The sequence below is a fragment of the Sturnira hondurensis genome, unplaced genomic scaffold (genome assembly GCF_014824575.4).
Source record: "Sturnira hondurensis isolate 20B ecotype Veracruz unplaced genomic scaffold, ASM1482457v3 Scaffold0014384, whole genome shotgun sequence".
NCBI lineage: Eukaryota > Metazoa > Chordata > Mammalia > Chiroptera > Phyllostomidae > Sturnira > Sturnira hondurensis.
This window is the reverse complement of record NW_028087015.1, coordinates 6,301,488-6,321,621: the sequence shown is the minus strand read 5'-3', so window position 1 is coordinate 6,321,621 and position 20,134 is coordinate 6,301,488. Positions and strand designations below refer to the sequence as shown.

General features: G+C 37.7%; 1 protein-coding gene across 1 annotated transcript in view; it reads left to right on the top strand.

Annotated features, from left to right (window-relative positions):
* Positions 1 to 20,134, top strand: part of NDUFAF2 (NADH:ubiquinone oxidoreductase complex assembly factor 2) — a 169,774-nt gene that overhangs the window by 106,153 nt on the left and 43,487 nt on the right. The window contains exon 3 of the mRNA XM_037062891.1: positions 11,952 to 11,992. Within this exon, the coding sequence (XP_036918786.1) occupies positions 11,952 to 11,992 (41 nt within the window). The remainder of the gene's footprint in view (positions 1 to 11,951; positions 11,993 to 20,134) is intronic.

Here is a 20,134-nt window from a genome sequence, read left to right as displayed (position 1 = left end):
GGCACGTGTAGCTCAGTGGATTGAGTGTGGGCCTGCAAACCACACGATCGCAGTTCAATTCCCAGTCAGGGCACATGCCTGGGTTGCAGGCCAATTCCCAGCTGGGGACTCATGAGAGGCAACCATACATTGATATTTTTCTCCTTCCCTTCCCCTCTAAAAATAAATAAATTTAAAAAATCTTTAAAAAAAAAAGAACAGCAAATATGTATAATCTCACAGTTACTGTGGGTCAGGAATCTTGGATGGCTTAGGTGAACATTCTGGCTCAGTATCTCCCCCAAGGCTACAGTCAGGGTATTGGGCTGGGCTGCAATCGTCTCAAGGCTTCTCTCATGGATCACCCCCTTTCTACCTCATTTATGTAACTATTGTCAGGCCATAGAAGATCTACTTCCAAGCTCACTCAAATGGCTATTGCCTGGCTTCAGGTCCTTCCTGGCTATTTGACTGAATGTCTCAGTTCCTTGATAACTGTAAGCCTGAAATCTTGACATGAGATGCTGTTATTTCTCCAACTTTATTATTCTTTTTTGAAGTTGTTTTTGCTATATTCTATATGGTCCTTTTCATATGGAATTTATTTTATATTTTTCTGATTTTTAATGTGAAGTAGTTATACACATTATTGAACAGCTCACTTTTTTACTCAATATTATTTTTAAGAAATATTGATATTGGTAAATACAGATATAATTCATTCTTTTAACAAGTGAATAATAATTTATGGTATTTATTTTCCCCTAAGATTTAAAAAAATTATTTATTCTATTATAGTTGTCCCATTTTTTCCCTTTTGCCCCTTCCACCCAGCCCACCCCTCTTGCCTACAGTCAGTCTGCTCTCCACTGTCCACATCCATTCATCATTCATACATGCTCTTTGACAAATAATCCCTTCCTCTTCCTCCTACAATTCCCCTCTCCCTCCTCCCCTCCTACAGCACTATTTTCCTATGGTTCTATTTTTCTCGTTACTTTATTTTGTTCATTAGTTTCCAGTTATAAGTGAGGTCTATGGTATAACCTCACTTACAACTCTTTCACCAACTGGCTTATTTCACTTAGCGTAATAGTGTCCATCCAGTTCCATCCATGGTGTCACAAAGGGAGGACTTCTTTCTTCCTGCTGTATGGTATTCCAGTTTATAAATGTACCACAATTTTTCTATCTACTTATCTACTGATGGGCACTTGAGCTGTTTCTAACATTTAGCTCTTGTAAATAGCACTGCCATGAACATTGGGGTGCATAGGTTCTTTTGAATTGGTGTTTTGGGTTTCTTAGTGTATATTCCCAGCAGTGGAATCAATGGGTCAGTGGGCAGTTCTGTTTTTAATTTTTTGAGGAAATTCCATACTGTTTCCACAGTGACTGCACCAGTCTGCATTCCCACCAACAGTGTATTAGGGTTGCCTTTTGTCCACATCCTCACCAGCACTTGTGTGTTGATTTATCATTTTATATGGATTTTAGAATCAGTTTGTTAATTTCTACAAAAATGTTTTGTAGAATTTGGGCTGGGATTATGTTGAATATATAGATCACTCTGCAAAGAACTAACATTTTATTTATTTTTTAAAATTATTTATTTATTTATTTTTAGAGAGGGGGAAAGGAGAGAGAAAGAGAGGGAGAGAAACATCAGTGTGTGGTTGACTCACCCGTGGCCTCCACTTGGAACCTGCCCGAAACCAAGGCATGTGCCCTGACTGGGAATTGAACCAGCGACCTTTTAGTTCACAGCCCATGCTTAATCCACTGAGCTATACCAGCCAGGCAAAACTAACATTTTAACAATAAGGATCTTTGAACTCTGTATATCTCTTTATTTAATTTAAATTTTAAGTTTAAGTTAAAATTTAAGACTTTTTAAGTTTTCTCAAAGTTTGTAGTTTTCATTGTATAGGCACTGCACATCTTTTGTCAGATTTATCACTAAGTACTCCATATTTTTGTTATTATAAATATGTTTTTTTTAATTTTTAAGTGTTTCTATTATATAAATATGCAACAGTTTTTCTATATTGATCTCATATCCTGTGACTTTGCTAAACTCAATTACTAAATATAGTAGCTTTTTTTTGTCAGTTCCATCAGGCTTTCTTCATAGAAGATCATGTGGTCTCTAAATAAAGACATTTTACTTCTTTCTTTCCAACCTAGATGCCTGTAATTTTCTTAAACCTTGTCTGTTTACACTGGCTAGAACCTCCAGTACACTGTTGAATAGGAGAGATAAAAATGGACAGTCTTGCCTTATTCCTCATATATTAATCATTTTATATATTGTTGATTGGGTTATTTAAAGTTTTGTTTAGAATTTTATATCTATGTCCTTGAGAGATACTATTTACTAATTTTTTAATATATTTTATTAATTATGCTATTACAGTTGTCCCATTTTCCTCCCTTTATCCACCTCCACCCTGCATACACCCTCCCGTCCGCATTCACTTCCTTTAGTTCATGTCCATGGGTCATATACATGTTCTTTGGCTTCTACATTTCCTATACTATTCTTAACCTCCCCATCTATCTTCTACCTACCATTTATGCTGCTTATTTTCTGTACCTTTTCCCCCTCTCTTCCCACCCACTCTCTTGCTGTTAGCCCTCCATGTGATCTCCATTTCTGTGATTTTGTTCCGGTTCTATTGTTTGCTTAGTTTGTTTTTGTTTTCATTTTAGGTTCAGTTGTTAATAGCTGTGAGTTTGTGTCCTTTTATTGTTCATATTTTTTATCTTCTTTTTCTTAGATAAATTCCTTTAACATTTCATATGGTAAGGACTGAATGATGATGAACTCCTGTAACTTGACCTTATCTGGGAAGCACTTTATCTGCCTTTCCATTCTAAATGAAAGCTTTGCTGGAGAGAGTAATCTTGGATGGAGGTCCTCGCCTTTCATCACTTGGAATACTTCTTCCCAGCCCCTTCTTGCCTGCATGGTTTCTTTTGAGAAATCAGCTGAAAGTGTTATGGGCTCTCCTTTTTAGGTAACTGTTTCCATTTCTCTTGCTACTTTTAAGATTCTCTCCTTATCTTTAGTCTTGGCTAATGTAATTACGATCTGCCTTGGTGTATTCCTCCTTGGGTCCAACTTCTTTGGGACTCTCTGAGCTTCCTGGGCTTCCTGGAAGTCTATTTCCTTCACCAGATTAGGGAATTTCTCCTTCATTATTTGTTCAAATAAGTTTTCAATTTCTTGGTCTTCCTATTCTCCTTCTGGCACCCCTATGATTCCAATGTTGGAACGTTTAAAGATGTCCTGGAGGTTCCTAAGCCTCTACTCATTTTTTGGATTCTTGTTTCTTCATTGTGTTCTGTTTGAATATTTCTATCTTCCTTCTGGTCCACACCATTGATTTGAGTCCTGGTTTCCTTCCCGTCACTGTTGGATTTCTGGAGTAAAGGAAAATACAATTTCCTTTATTTCACTTAGCATAACCTTCATTTTTGCATCAAATTTGTGACCATATTCAACCAATTCTGTGAGCATCCTGATTACCAGTGTTTTGAACTATGCACCTGATAGGTTGGCTATCTCTTTGTCGCTTAGTTGTTTTTTGCTCTGGAGTTTTGATCTGTTCTTTCATTTGGGCCTTTTTTTTTTGTCTCAGTGGACCTGTTATATAGTAAGGAGTGGATCCTTAGGTGTTCACCAGCGCAGGGCAACCCACCCCTCTCACTGCATTTGGAAACTGTGTGTAGGGGAGGGGTACAAGAAGGGAAAGTGGTGCTTGCTCCACTCTCTGCTGGTTTTCAGTCACTTCCCCTGCTACCCACAAGCAAACTGGGTCCTTCTGGTGCTGATTCCCAAATGGGTGGGTTTGTGCACATTCTAGGACCCTGTGGGTCTCTTCAATGAACTCTCCTGTGAGGCTGGAAATTTCTCCCACTACTGCCTCAACCCCCACAGGTGTTTTCAATCACAGATTTGAAGCTTTATTTCCCCTGCACTGGAACCCTGGGTTGCTCGTTTGTTCGACAAGGAACAGTGTATCTACCTACGTCTCCATCTTGGCTGAAAGGAGAAATCTAACTCTTTTTTTTCTTGTGACATCTTTGCTTGGTTTCAGTATCAGTGTAATGCTGATCTCATGAGTTTGGACATATTTTTTCTTCAGTATTCTGTAAGAGTTTACATAGAGTTAATAATACTTTCTTAAATATTTGATAAATTTAACCAGTGAATCCATCTAGGTCTGAAGTTTTTAACTACAAATTCAATTTCTTTATTAGATTTAGGATATTCAGTTTATCTCTTTCTTCTTGAGAGACACTTGATAGGTTGGATCTTTCAAAGAATGTGTTCATCTAAGTTTCCAATTTTTTTGGCATAAAACTGACCATAATATACTTTTATTATTCTTTTAATGTGACCACTCTCATTCCTAGTTGTTATGGCTGAATTGTATCCCCTCAAATTCTATGTTGAAATCTTAACCCATAGTACCCCAGGCAATATTTGAAGACAGGGTCTTTTAAGAGGTAATTAAGTTAAAATTAGGTTCCTAGGATGGGACTTAATCTATTATGACTGGTGATTAGGACACACATGTACAGAGGGAAGACCATGTGAAGATACAGAGAAAAGGTAGCCATCTAAAAGCTGAATAGGGAAGTCTCAGAAGAAACCAACCTTGCCAACACCTTAAACTCAGACTTCTAACTTCCAGAATTGTGAAAAAAAAATTTTGTTGATTAAGCCACCCAGTCCGCAGTGCTTTCTTATGGCAGCACAGGCAAACGAATACATTCTTGAGTACTGTTTATGATTCAATTTTATTTCCCTTCATAGGTTATTAGCTATGTCTCTTTATTTTGTATTTTAGTAGTTGCTTTAGATTTTATAGACTACATCTTCAATATAGCAGTGTTTATGTGACTATTCCACTTCATATGGAGTATAAGAATCTTATAAAAGTATACCACCATGTTTCCCTTCTACTATTTCTGTTGATATTGTCACACATGTTATTGTCACATTATCACATATGGTCACAGTTCTACACATGTTACACACTATATACTAAATTGTTATTTTTATGTAAATAGTGAACTAGCATTTAGATTTAATTAATTAGAAAAATATGACATATTTATTTGTACTGTTACCATTTATAATGTTTTTCATGCCTTTTTTTAGATCTAGATATCTATCTGGAGTCTTTTTTTTTTTTTTTAGTCTGTAAAGCTTCCTTTAACATCTTCAAATGTGAGTCTGCTGGTGTTGAACTCTTTAAGCTTTTATATGCCTGAAATATATTTTTAAAGAGATTTTTCTTGGTGTAGCAGCCTAGGTTAATTTTTTTTCTTTTAGTAGTTCAAAAATATTCTACTTTACACAGTTTCTGTTGAGAAGTTCTTTTGCTGTGCTTATCTTTATTCCTCTGTGTGTAATAGATTTGCTTCTTTGGCTTTCTAAAGTTTTTTCTTTTTTAAGTGGCTTTGAGCAATTTGACTATGATGTACCATGATGGTGTGCCTTGTGCTTATAGCTTCTTAAGCTTCTTAGACCTATGGATTTATAGTTTCCATCAGATTTAGAAAAATTTTGCCATAATTTCTTCATATTTTTTTCTGTCATTTTCTGTCCTTTGTTTTGGTCACATTTACAGTTTCGGGTTGCTTGGAGTTGTCCCACAGCTCACAGAGGCTCTGTTCATTTATGGAGACTTTTTTTCTCATTGGTGTCATTTTGTGTAGTTTCTCATGCTGTATCTTCAAATCTGCTAATCATTTTTTTTACAGTGTAAAATTTCTCTTAATCCATCTTGAGTATTTTTCATGTTAGACACTGTAGTTTCATCTCTAACAATTTTGATATGGGTCTATTTTATATCTTCCAGGGCTCTACTTAACATTTTAATCTTTCCTCTAGCTTTTTGAATGTATGGAATGCAATTTTAACTTTTAATATTCTTGTCTGCTAATTCTACTACCTATGTCTGCTTTCACTTAGTTTTGCTTAGTTGATTCTTTTCAATATGGGAAGTGTTCCCTGCTTCTTTTTTTTGCATAGCAATTTCTGATTGGATATCAGACCTTCTGAATTTTTGCCTACTTGGATACTGAATATTTTTGTATCCCTGTACATATTGTTGAACTTTGTTTTAAGACACAGTTAAGTTTCTTGGAAATAGTTTGATACTATCAGGGCTGGTTTTTAAGATTTGTCAGATAGACTGGGGCAGAGTTTAATCCAAGACTAATAATTCTGCACTGTTGATGCAAGTAATTAATATGTTCCATCACCTCTGCCATATATTCATAGTTAGAAGTAATTCACAGGTTCTGCCTTTACTCAAGGGGAAGAGATCACACAAGGGCTTGTACATTAAGAGATAGGGGTTGTGGAGGCTACTTTAGGAGTCTGTTCTTTATACATAGTAACATGAATGACCTTAAGAACAATATGTTGAGTAAAATTAGCTAGTTGCAAAAGAGTACATACTGTAAGATTCCACTTATGAGAAATTATAGATAAGGCAAAAGTAGTCAATTGAGACAAAGTGTACCACTCATTGGGGGCTATGAGTAGGTTGAGGTGGGTATTTGCACACCGACACTAGGGAACTTTTGGCAGTGGTGGAAGTACTGTTTGTACTGATCATGGTGCAGGTCATAAGGTTGTACACATCGTCAGAATTCATGGAATTGCATACTTAAAATGATTTCACTGTATTATATATAAATTATATCTCAATAAAGTTGATTTTAAAAAGAACGGTAACAGTGATGGGCATCACAAAATTTGTAACTTAAATGTACCAACTAAATCTATTAATATTCTTAAGATATGCTTCAGAGTCAGTAATCAGAAAATGACTCGTTTCATAATGTATTATTTGACAAATTTTCATAATTAAAAATGTGGATTTTTATAATTCTTTATGATACATCAATACAACTAACAAAGATCATTTTTTTTTGTAAAGATGAGGGCTTATTCTGATGGCTTTTCCTTGAGTGAAGTAAACAGTAAATATTATGTATTTCTAATATAGTATCTTTTGTTCACATTATTGATAATCTTTCTACAATTTTAGTTCTGAGTGGTCACTTTACTGAATCTGGTGGTAAATGTCTCATTTACTTTAATCTCTGCTGACAATACTTCTAAAAGTGTATTAGCTAGTTCCAGCTCTGACTGGTGTAGCTCAGTGGACTGAGCGCTGGCCTGCCATCCCTGATTCCCAGTCAGGGCACATGTCTGAGTTGCAGGCCAGTTCCCAGGAGGAGAAGCATGAGAGGCAACCATACATTAATATTTCTCTCCCTCTCTCCTTCCCTTCCCCTATAAAGATAAATAAATAATCTTTAAAACAATCTTTAAAACAATGTAAACAATGTAAAAAATCTTTAAAACAATGTAAAATCTTAAAAAAAATAAAAGTATATTAGCTAGTTTCAGTGCCTGTGGAGATTTGTAAAGTGTATGTTTCATGAAGTATTTTCCTGTCTGCTTCTTCTAGCCTCTTTTAGTTATTAGTGGGAGCTTTAATTTGCATGCTCACTTTTATGCTCATTATAGTGTGTTATGTTCCAATAAGAGTATTAAAACTCAATGAAAATCTTATGCATACTGATGAGAGTGCAAATATACATTGAAAAAGGAATACTGGGATTTTAAGGCATAAACTGTCCTGTTATCTTCTTGCTAAATTGTATTCAAACAATGGTTACATTATAATGAAGACTGACACAGAATCTGCCATACAGATATAATTAGCAAAGGCAATCACATTATATAATTTATAATTGGATAGAGGCTCAGTTGCAGATTATTCTGAGATTAAAAAAAGAAGTATAATGATTTGATATTAATGTTTATTTTTACTCCTTTCTCCTCCTAAATCTGGCCAACCTTTAGCAGAACATTTCCTTTGTTGTATATAGTAAGTGGGAAACTAGGCATGTTATATAAATGAGTAGTCACATTGAAAATGTCCAGTTGTAAACCTTTATTAGATATATAACAAAGAATGGGCATTAAGCATCATCTCATGAAGACATTTCACATATCTGGTTATTGTAAAATTATAAATACACAAATTTATGTTAGCAATTGCATTTATCCAAATTAAAGATTTTTTTCCTTCAGACATTTGAAGCAAAGCTGAAGCAAGCTCTTATATCATTTCTTGGAGAATAGTGTTTCCATGAAAGTGAATAGTCTAGGTGGCACTTAATACATTATCTGAATTATATTACATTGTTACATCTACGAATGAATTTTATAAACTTATTGAGAACCAGTAAGCGTTAGAAAACACATATCAGAGTTTCCTCAGCCTATTAGTCTACCTTGGGATTTTAAAAAATTATTTGAATTCTACTAAAATCTTTTTTTCTAACCTTAAAAAAACAGAAAACGCTGTTTATAGACTCATCAGTAAGACAGATTGCTGTTTTTAGTTGTTTTTCTCGTGGTGATCATAAATGTGCATTGTCCCATTATACTTTTTAAGCCTGATCTATTGCCAAATAATATGTTTTCATAGACTCTAGAATACATGATAATCAATAGTAAAAAGTGTGCTAGTTAATAATAACTTTTATTCTAGGTAATATGACAGTGTGTTGAATCAAGATAAATAGTTGTTGCTAAAAGACTTATACTTAAAGGTCGTCCTAGAACACGGGTTGGCAAACATTCTCTTTAAAGGGCTAGATGTTAATTATTTTAAGCATTTTGGTCTGTTACAACTACTTATTTTTGCTGTATCAGAAAAGTAGTCATAGACAATGTATAAATAAGTAAGTGTGGCTGTGTTCCTGTAAAGCCTTTTTTATGGACACTGAAATTTGAATTCTATAGAACTTTCATATGTCATGAAATACTGTTCTTTTTTTAGTCAATTTTGACTTGTAGGCTATAGTCTGCAACCCTACCCTACCAGTTGATTTTTCTGAATTAAGTTTTTAATCTAGAATAAAACTGAAAATTTACTGCTTAAACCTTTTCAAGTTATATGACCTATGTTGCATTATTTTAGAAGAAGCCCCTTTTATAGAAAAAATACCTATAAATATAGGTAAGTAAATTTTATTTTGACCACAAAGAGGTAATTGAAAAATTCAATCAACCAGGAATCCATAAACCAAGAAAAATTCTTTCCTTGATTGTACAGAGGAGTCTTGCTGTTACAAACTTGGATTTTCTAATATAGGTCAAAATCCCATTAAAACAAATATTTTACAGTGGAATTATTTTATATTGGGAGTATTCATTCAACAGCTGTATTAAATACCTACTCTTTCAAGGAATTTAGGTGGTAGAAAAATAAATCTCCTATAGATGCATCCTGCCTTTGACAGCCTAATAACGATATAAAACTTGTACAATTTATGGCTAGAAATGGACCAAATTGGAAGCTATTAATAAAGACAACGTAGAAAAGAATAACAGGATTAGAAGCTCAGAAACAGAAGTGGAGAAGGCAAAACACTGGGGCTGTATTAAAAATAGACACATGGGATTAGTGGGAAAGAAGACAGAGCAGGGAGAAATAACTAATCCCAGGCCCACAGCTAAATGTTGCTTTTTCTTCCCCACAACCATTCAACACTGGGCTTGTCAGTGCTTGTCAAGGCTAAGGGTAGGTCCTGGTGTTACCAGTTTTATCGCTGAGGGCTGGTTGGTGGAAGTAGGTGTTCAGAAGAGGAGGTGAACCAACAGAGTTCAGATTTTTAGAGTCAGTTCAACCAAGTTTGATTCCCAATCTGTTATGTGAGTTTAGGCGAGTTACTTTATCTTTCTGAACTCAGTTCCCAGTCTGTAAAACGAGGTCAATAATTCTTATGTTCTTACATGTAATTACATCTATTTCTCTTCCTAGTTTAATGTTCTTTGTTTACTAAAGTTTAAGAGACTGCTTAGTTTGTAGACCATGGGTGGTTTTTGGAGCCAGAGGCAGGGTCAGATCTGGATTCAAATCCCACCATTACTACTTAGGTATAAATTTGGGAAAGTCATTTAATTTCTCTATAAAATAAGGATCCCTTGCAATTTTGTAATGAAAATTGAATCTATAAAGTGATAAAATAGCAATTTTTTACTTCTTAAAGACTATTCCCTACAGTATATTTTCTCACAGTTTTCAATATATCTTCGTAGGCTAAACAGATATTATTGATCTTTGCTTTTTTGAGTTTGTTGTAAAAAATATAGATTATTGAATAACTATGAGAATAGTAACAACTTAGACTTGCATGCTTTCTGTACCCCAAATTCTGTGCTCTGAATTTATATATATTATTCGATGTAACTTTAATAACACTAAAATACAGATACTATTATGATTTATATTTTACACATGGGAACTCTGATGCCTAGGAAATTAAATGAACTGTCCCAGGTAGCACAGCTAGTAAATAATGAAGCTGGTATTTGAACCCAGAAAATCTGCCTTTACTCTCCTAAACACTTGGAGACCCTGACATCTCAAACAAGCTCTCATCAGAAACAATGAGACCAAGTCATTCCGTCCATGATGCTTACATTCTTCAACATCTAAAAACTAGCCCTCACTTGCCTCTTTTCTAATGTACTGTTTTTTTCATTCATCAAATATTTATTGGTACCCATCACCTGCCACCCATCTTGAAAGTATAGTCATGAACAAAGCAGACAAGGTACAGGGTCTTATTGATTTTATAGCCCAAGAGAAAGTGTACATAACATAAAACAAGTAATTACAATAAAACATGTAAGTCTTCTCATAGAGGAATTTTTTATCTTTTATTCAAACTGAGATGTGAATTCCCAATTGTGGGTGGGTGTTGGGATATTCATTCCGCCTTTGAATTTCCATAGCATTTTATCAGGACTTCCACTTGAAAATACCTTCCACCTTGCATTCTAGTTCCTCATGATTATGACATTTCTTTCAACCTGCAAGTACTTCAGGAGCCAGGCAGGATACATGTGCTGTTCTCCTTAGCATCATTCAGAGAACATACATTTGTGTACTGTATACATAGTAGGCAGTAAATAAATGCTGTTGAGAAATGAAGCAAAAATAAACTTCCATTATCTTTTTTAATTTCTTAAATATTTCACTTTGAAATGTCTCCTTCTTCATGTTAATGGTTATTCAAGGAAGGTATGTAACCAGTTGAAAGTTATCCCTGCTTCTCACCTACTATTCTCTCAAAATTTAATCCACAGCAATCTCCTCTGGAAGAAGTTCATTACTATTTGTAAGGCTTTCAAAGTCTGCTTGTAGTGGCCATCTAATGCACTGTTAGTTACATTGCTCTTTGTGCTCTTTTCAGACCCTTCTTTTGATTATCAGTGATTTTGATACACTTCCATAGAGGCAGCCCCACTCCCTTCCTATTGCTATAAAGCATCTACAGCAGTGCTCGGTGCCCACTAGACACTTAAGAAATATGGGTTCTTTCTACTCTGCAGCGTATCTCCCAGGTGCTAGAGTTAAGACCTGATGATACCAACCATAAAAGTTAGGCTGCTTGCCAGAGCAGAGCAGAAGAGAAATCTTTTAAATTGACACTTTCTATGTCCATTCCTTTTTAATTGAACAGTAGCTAATTAAAGCTTTCAGGATAATATAATTTTGACAATTGCCTTGAAGTTTACTGTACTGCAATTGGCATATATGCCATATATACATTAGCTTGAATTTAGATAGTTGTATGAGGTATGATTTCAGATATGAAAATGTCCTTTCTTTATCCTCCCAAACTGTGTATTTTTCGTGACACAAATTACCTTCTGACATCATATGTTTGGGTTTTTCTTTTCTGTCCTCTCTTCACTAGCACATATGCTACAGGAGAGAGGGAATTCGTGTTTGATTCCCTGTTGTATCTCCAATGCCTAAAACATATAACAGTTGCTCGATAAATATTTATGTTATGCATGAATGAATAAAATGTTTGTGCAAATTATAGAAAACTTACATTTATTTTTTTTCTAGCTTGGATTAGAAGAACAAGAAAAACTCCACCTACTATGGAGGTAAGAATGTACAAGGAAAATATTCAAATAGCATGTGTTTATAATGCTGTGTTTCTCAATTGGGAATTTGTTCCCCCCAGTACACATGAGGACTCAGAATAACTATGATACATCTTGCTAAAGTATTCATTTTACTCCATGGAAAATAATTTGAAACATTTTTATAATAAAATAAATATACAAATTATGGGATATAATAAAATTAACATAAACTTTAAAATGAAATAATAAAAATGTAAAACAAAGTAAAAACACTTTTTAGAAAGTTTGGACTTATAGCAGCTTGCATCAGGACATTTCCCCTGGCCCCTGAGAGCTCTCTGTTCTGATGTTTTGGTGGAAAAGTTTGAGAAACACTGAATATCTTGGTCCTATCCAAATCATTCTCTACTTGTTTGCCTTTATTATATATAAAACTTAAAATTTCATAATTTTACATAAATTGAACTATTGAATATACAAAAAACTTTTAAAAAAGATTTTACTTATTTGTTTTCAGAGAGAGGGGAAGGGAGGGAGAAAGAGGGGAGAAAAGCATCCACGTACAAGAGAAACATCATTTGGTTGCCTCGTGCACACCCCCAACCAGGGACCTGGCCCGCAACCCAGGCATGTACCCTGATCAGGAACTGAACTGGCTATCCTTTGCTTTGTGGGATGATGCCCAAACCACTGAGGCACTGGTTAGGACTAAAAAAACTTTTAAATATATAATAAGCACTCGGTAATTACTTGTTGAATTATGTTTTTATTTAAGACTTTAAAAATATAGTTTTGGTGGTATGTAGAATAAAAAGCTTAGCAGTGCTGTGGCAGATGTGTTTTAAAACATGTTTATTTTATAATTTTTATTTTAAAACAAAAGCATAAAGTGTTATAAAAATATTTTGTAAGACATAAATGTATTTCATAAAAGGAAAAATTCCAAATTCACCAGTATACTACCTATTCCTTTTCTTCTGCTATTTTGGACTTCCCTCCTCTTTTCTCTCCCCTATTCCCTCACTACTACAAACCTGTATGACAACATAAATGGATTCCAAAACTCAGAACCCACTTGTTGAGAGGTGGGGTATTCCAGGGAAGAACTCATAATCACCCATAAATTGGCATACCTCCTTTACTTGCTCCGTTCCTCCTATACTGACCACATCAGTGTTCATCTGGCTAAAGTTTGAGTGAGCACATCTCTAAGCCGATCTCTAGCTTTGTATGCCGCTTCCACCTTGGCCCTGTTCTACTTTTCTCAGACCCTTCTTTCTAATATCAGTGAACTTGGGAATAAAAAAGAAAAAAGTCAGTGTGATCGAAGATTTAGAAGTATCACCAGTGATTTACAAAGGTAGGATAGTTCAAGGAGCCCTTGTGATTCACCTTGTCTTGGTCATAAGAACAAAGGCATTACTCCGTTGTTTGTCCTGTAGAACTGTGAACGCCTTCTTCTGTGGAACCACTGGTATACAAAGTAATTATTAGGTAAGGGCTACTGCAATGATCAGTCCTAAGGCACCACTCTTATAAATTTTAGGTAATCCTAGCATCTCAGGCTCCAATCTGAGTGAGACCAAGTCATTCCATCAGTGATACTCATATATGTTTTTTAATTTTTAAAGATTTTATTTATTTTTAGAGAGAGGGGACAGAGTGGAGAAAGAGAGAGAGAAATATCAATGCACAAGAGAAACATTGGTTGGCTGCCTCTCACATGCGCCCAACCAGGGACCTGTCCTGCAACCCAAGGCATGTGCTCTGACCAGGAATGAACTGTGACCCTTTGGGTTTGCCAGACGACACCCTGCCCAGAGCCAAACGAGTCAGGGTCATGCTTATATTCTTAAATATCTAAAAAGGAGCCCTCTCTGGCCTTTTTTCTAATGTATTATTAATCACTAATATGTGCGTGATTATAAATCACATTCTTCAAGTTCTTCTGTACCCTCCCCAACACACACACACACACACACACGCACACACGCACACACACACACCTTTCCATTGTGTTTCAGGAATTTCTGTTTTTTTGTTAGCAAATTACCCTTCACCTTTAATATTTTCCTAGGAACTTTCTCTACCAAATAGCCTACACTGAAATCTGCCTATGTCTGGAAGATTTTTCTTTCCATGAGGTGAATTTTCCCACAGCCCACAGAAATAAAGTAGGTTCAACTGTCTCTCCCTTCTTCCAATCCCTTCCACAATATTCTTCCATTTTGTGGGCCCAGGGGATTGTAGTACTTTTGCCATTCAAGTATATTTCTTTCTACTTGGTTGTCACTTTTATCTTTGCCAATCTCCAGGCCACTTTTCCACACAGATACAGAAATTAGAACCAGATTCACAGACTTCTTCCTTCAGTGTCTTCTCAGTCTGAGCTGTTCAGTTCTTTGCCTTCATCCATATTGGCATCTCTACCTCAAGACAGCACCTGCTTTCATAGCCACACCTTAGTTCTTATCTTCACCAAACACTATTCTTCCCCTAAAACCTATAAACTCTTTAATTACAGATTCTAGATATGTCTTATTAAGGCAGAGAGGAAACCGATTTAATGTAAAAGACAGGCTTACAGAAAACCACAAGAATTAAATGTATAGCTTAATAGGTTACTTTATAAGGTGAATTCCACCCAGGTGAGGAAATAGAGCTTTGCAGCTACACCAGAATCACGTGCCCCATCTCAGTACAGCCTCCTATCCTCACAAAAGCATCCCTGAACCTGACTTCTGTCATTATTTCCTCACATTTTAAAGTAATTTATCACTTAAATCTATATTATAGTTTAGACTCATCTATTTGGTAAAAACGTTATATATTTTAAATCTTTTTCAATCTATATGTTCCTTCTCCAACCTTTTATTTCCTTATAAATTTATTTGTTGAACACTGTAGTCCATTTGACCTATAGATTTTGCCATAGTCTCAATTTAACTGATTTTATGCTTTTCATATTACTCAGTCTTTCTCCCAAATTGGCAATTGGATCTAAGTGCTATATTCTCATATTTAATCTTTTTGTCAAGAATAGTAGAGAATGTTTGGCAAGACTATAGGAGAGGATAATGTCTGGTTGTCCCTTTTTTGGTGATCTTTGCAGTTGCTATGCTTAATCCCTAGATCATTTCATTGGAAACAAACTCCTATTCTTGGATACCTGTTAAAACTAGTTAGTTTTCAAATTGCTACCAATCATTTGAACTCTTATATTTTTTCAAATATGTTAGTACACCTACCCCCAAATAGCCTTCTGGCCACACGACCTATATACTATAGCTAAAAGTTAGCCTGTAGTGATTAGAATGTCATTTACAATTACATCAAAAAATAAAATACCCTGATATAACTTAAACAAATTATATGCAAGACATAGATACTTAAAACTAAAGAACATCCATGAGAGAAATGAAAAAGGAGCTACCTTAATGAGAAGAAATATCTGTATTCATGGATTAGAATATTCAGTATTGCTAAGATATTAATTCTCCCAGACTGATACATAGCAGTGTGGAGGCAACTTTCCTTACAAGTCCCCCCATGTGCCACGGATGAGAGTAAACATAACTGAGACACGATGTGATCTGCTTGGGGAGGGGAGGTGGCCAGTTTCCCAGAGGAAAAAGGCCGTTGAGCTCTTTCCTCCAAGGGCTTTTATTGGGTTGTAATATACAGGAATACAGGGCAGCAAGGATCAAATAGTAGATAACATTTCAAAGAAATCTGAGGGCTTAGTCTGAGTCAGAGTCTGTCAGGAAGAGAGTTTTAGAGCTTCCTGCTCGAATCCTTACATATGAATGTAAGCACTCTTAGCAGAGCAGATTTCACAGGTTTATTAGGAAGTCTTTGTGATGCCAGATTTTTTCCCTGGACACGCTCTAGCAAGGCACAAGGAGCTGCACCTCTCCCCATCAGGTATTCAGGCTGAAGAGGATTAGAGCCAGGAAGCACTTCTCTCAGAGGTCATGGGAACTCGGGCTATGTCAAAGCCAGAGGGGCGAGAGTCCATTGCTCTTTGTTGCAGCCCCCCCCCGCCCCGCCCAGTCCTTCCATGAAGGCCTCCCAAGTGATTGAGTCTGGCTTAGGTTGCCCCCCTGCTGTGAGGGGTCTTACCCATCAAGGACTTCTGACCATGCTTTGTGGGCAGGGAGGAAACTGAGGCAGCATTTGCTACCAGACACAAGCTTTGTCTCCTGCGGCTTGCATTCCAGAGGTCACTGGCTCATCTTTACCCACAGGGGGTAGAGTTACGATTCCTAGAACCAGGCAGAGCGCGGTCTACAACACAGCAGTCATTCTTATACTTTCATCATGCATCAGAGTCATTGGGAAGGCTTATTAAAACATATTGCAGGGTCCTATCCCCAGAGTTTTTGATACAGTAGGTCTGGGGTGATTTCTGGGTATTCGTATGTATAACACGTGTCTCGGTGATGCTGATGCTCCTGGTCCAGAGCCACACTCTGTGAACCACTGATCTACAGAGTCAATCAAATAAAATCCAATAAGACTTGTTTTGGTAGAAATCAACATGCAGCTTCTGAGATGTATGTGAAAAGGGAAGGGGCCTAGGATAGCTGAAAGCAGTCATGAAAAAGGAGACAAAATTAGAGGACTTGCCCTGTCTGGCTTTAAGACTGTAGTAATCAAGACAGTGTGGTACTGGCCTAAGGACATTCAAATAAATAAATGGAAAAGAATGAAAAGTTCAGCAACAGACTATGTGAAGCCAGTGGTTTTTGACAGTAGCACCAAAGGAGCACAATTAAGAACAGGAAGTTTGTTCATCAGATGGTGCTGGAATAACTTAATACCCGTGTGGGAAAACATGATCCTTGATTCCTCCCTTACATCTTACCCAGGTACTAATTCAAGATAAACTGAGCATAAGCGCTAAAACTATAATGCTTTAGGAAAAATATATTGTGGAATATCATCACAACTTTGGGGTGGTCAGGAGACAGAAAATACTATCTATAAAAGAAAAATATTGATAAATTGAATTTAGTTAAATATTAATGCTGCTCAAAATAGAACCTTAGGCAGCAACTGAAAGAGAAAATAATCATAGTAACTATATCTGACAAAGGACTTATATGCAGACTATATAAAGGACAGCTCAACTCAATGATTAAAAAAAGACAATGATAATAAAAATTGAGTGAAAATCTTAGCCTCTTTATAAGATATAAGAATGGCCACTGAGCATATGAAAAGGTACTCAACATCACTAGTTATCAGTAAACCATGAGATGCTACTACACACCCACAAAAATGGCTAAAATTTAAAAGATTGACATAAATATAACTAGAGTAAGCATAACTTTCATACAGTAGTGGCTGGTGTGAAAGTGATACACCCATGTTCAAAACCTGGCAGTTTGTTATAAAATCAAAAGCACACCCTGTGGCCCAAGAATTTCCTGGTTACCTTAAAGGCTGAAGGGATACGTTTTTTGGCACCCTTCTTGGGAAGCATAGCTAATTCCTTGGCATACCACGCAAGGGCTGCTGATTTGTGCCCAGCCCAATTTTCTAGCTTTCCTTCTTCATACTTGTTATACCAACCCTACTCATTGAGGAACTCACGGCTGCTTCTCAAGTTTCATGTCTTCTCCCATTCCCATTAGTTGGCGTACTTCTGCTCTGCTCATGCTTAATTCCATTTAAAAAGGCCCTTTAAATCCTTGATTCTTTCTTCAACTTTTTAAAAACTTCTTAACTTGAAGAGTTAGTTAATCACGCCTTTCTTGACATAACTACACTGCCTTGTGTACCCACGTAACCCTTTGAGTTCAGAATTATAATCATTTGTTTTATTTGTTCATCTTTCTGACTATATTGTGAGTCATATGGTACAGAGATTATGTCCTATTCATTTGTATGTCATAAGCACCTAACACAAAGCTTAATTCATTATTAGATGGGCTTTTATTGACAGACATGGAAATCTCAATGCCCTGTAAGTGTATTACGTGGTTTATTTAAGAATTTGAATTCCCAACAATCAACTATGAAATAACACTATAAAACTGAACATATTTCAAAAAATGGCGGCAGAGTAGGACGGAGCAACTCCAGTTCTCCTACACTTGGGAGAAAATCCTGGCAGATTTACAGAAGAACAGCGCAATCAATTCCCCAACCAACAATGCCCCAGCATTTATGAAAATAAGAGACCAGAGATAGTGACGAACCAGACAGCTAGAGGTCCTTGGGGTCTCAGGGACGCGAGTAAGGACAGAGGCGGCCAGACTGGAGGCAGCCATTAGCCGGCACGTAAAGACCTCGGAGCCACGGCTGCCACAGCGGTTGGAGCCCAGAGGCTTCCTTCCATCTGTGCCCAGCGACAGGGGCGTCTGCCATGGAGAACTCATCGGGAGCCCGGCAACCCTGAGAAAAGTCAAGGGCGGCGGCGGTGGCGGCAGCGGCAGGACGGCAGCCATTGGCCGGCGCAGAAAGACCTTGGAGCCTTGGCTGCCTCAGCGGTCGGGGCCCAGAGGCTTCCACCTGCGCCCAGCGACAGGGGCGTCTGACACAGAGGACTCATTGGGACCCCGGCACCTATGAGTAAAGACAAAAGCGGCAGTGGCAGGGCCAGCTGCCTTTGGGAGCCAGGCACCCCAGAGTAAAGTCAAAAGCAGCAGCCGTGGGACCAGCAGCCATTGGCCGGCACGTAAAGACCTCCGAGCTGCTGCTGCCGCAGCTTCCAGGACCCAGAGGCTTCTGTCTATGGCCAGCGTCGGGGTGTCTGCCACAGAGGACTCAGCAGGAGCCCAGCAACTATGAGTAAAGACAAAAGCGGCAGTGGCAGGACCGGCTGCCCTCGGCCAGCCCAAAATGCCTCGGAGCCGCGGCTGCCGCTGTGTTAGGGGTGTAGAGGCTTCCGTCTGCGGCCAGTGCCATGGAGGACTCATAGGGAGCCCAGCACCCAGTGGAGCATTGGGCCGGCTGCGGGGTCCCTGGAAGAGCTGGCTCCCTCCCTCACCATCTAGGCGGGGCTGGTTGGCAGAGACCTGTCTGCCTAGGTGTGCAGGGAGGGTGGCAAGGACAGGGGGCCGTGTACAGTTGCGATCTCTGTGGTCACCAGCCCACCAGCCTGCCAGCCCAGGAAATTTGAGAGGAGCATTGTCCTAACCAGTCAGGTTGGGGATTGGGCTGGGCTGAGAGGCACGCTTGCTGGAGAAGTTTTTACTGGAAAGTGGACTGACGTGTTCTCCTATGAAGGCAGCTTGACTTGCTTCTCACCCAGCCACAGGACTGGGAAGGACCAGTACCAGATCCCGTGGGACCAAGGCAGCCTGTCAGGTGGGCGGGCACCCGCACCCCAGTCCGGTAGCCTGGCTGGTGGGCAGGTATGCGCCTGGGCCTACAACCCAGCCCACAGAGGGGTCCCGCCGAAACCAGAAAAACGGGATTGGACAGTTTGAAACCAACAAGGAAGGAGTTTTTTTGTTGTTTTTTGTTTGTTTGTTTGTGTGTGTGTTTTTTGTTTTTGTTTTTGGGGTTTTTTTTAACTTTTATTTTTAAACTTTTTTCAGTGGTCGTATATATTTTTTAATTTTATTGTTGCTGTATCTTTCAGTACTCTGTTCCTCTCCTTTCTTTTTTCCTGTTTTAGTCCTTCTTCATTTCACCCCAAACTTATTGCTTTTTCCTCACTTCTCTTGCCCTTTTTGTGTGTGTTTGTTTCTTTGTTTGTTCCTTTCTATACCACTGTAAATATTTCACAACACATCTCTCGGGTCTTAGCCCACTTTACAGGTTCCTGAATTCTATTACTGTAGTGATTAACTCTACTTGCTCACACACTACGTCTATTTACTATTCTTTACTCTCACCTTACCTCAAAATCTGACCACCCGAAACCTCATTGCTTTTTAGATACAACTCAAAAGCCTTCCCTCCCCAACAAGAGACTTATCTTTGGTCTATCCTTTCCTAGAGGTGGCAAATTGGGTTGAAGATTACAGTTAACACTATATAGAGCCTAAAGATCTTCTATCTCTTCTCTGCCAGCTGTGACTGTAAATATCATAAAGTACTCTCCTGCTGTCATAAACCATTTTGCCTCCCCCTCCAGCTGATCACACACACACAAAGAAAGGAGTAGGTGGAAGCAGAGAACATCAAGATACCTGCAGGAGACTG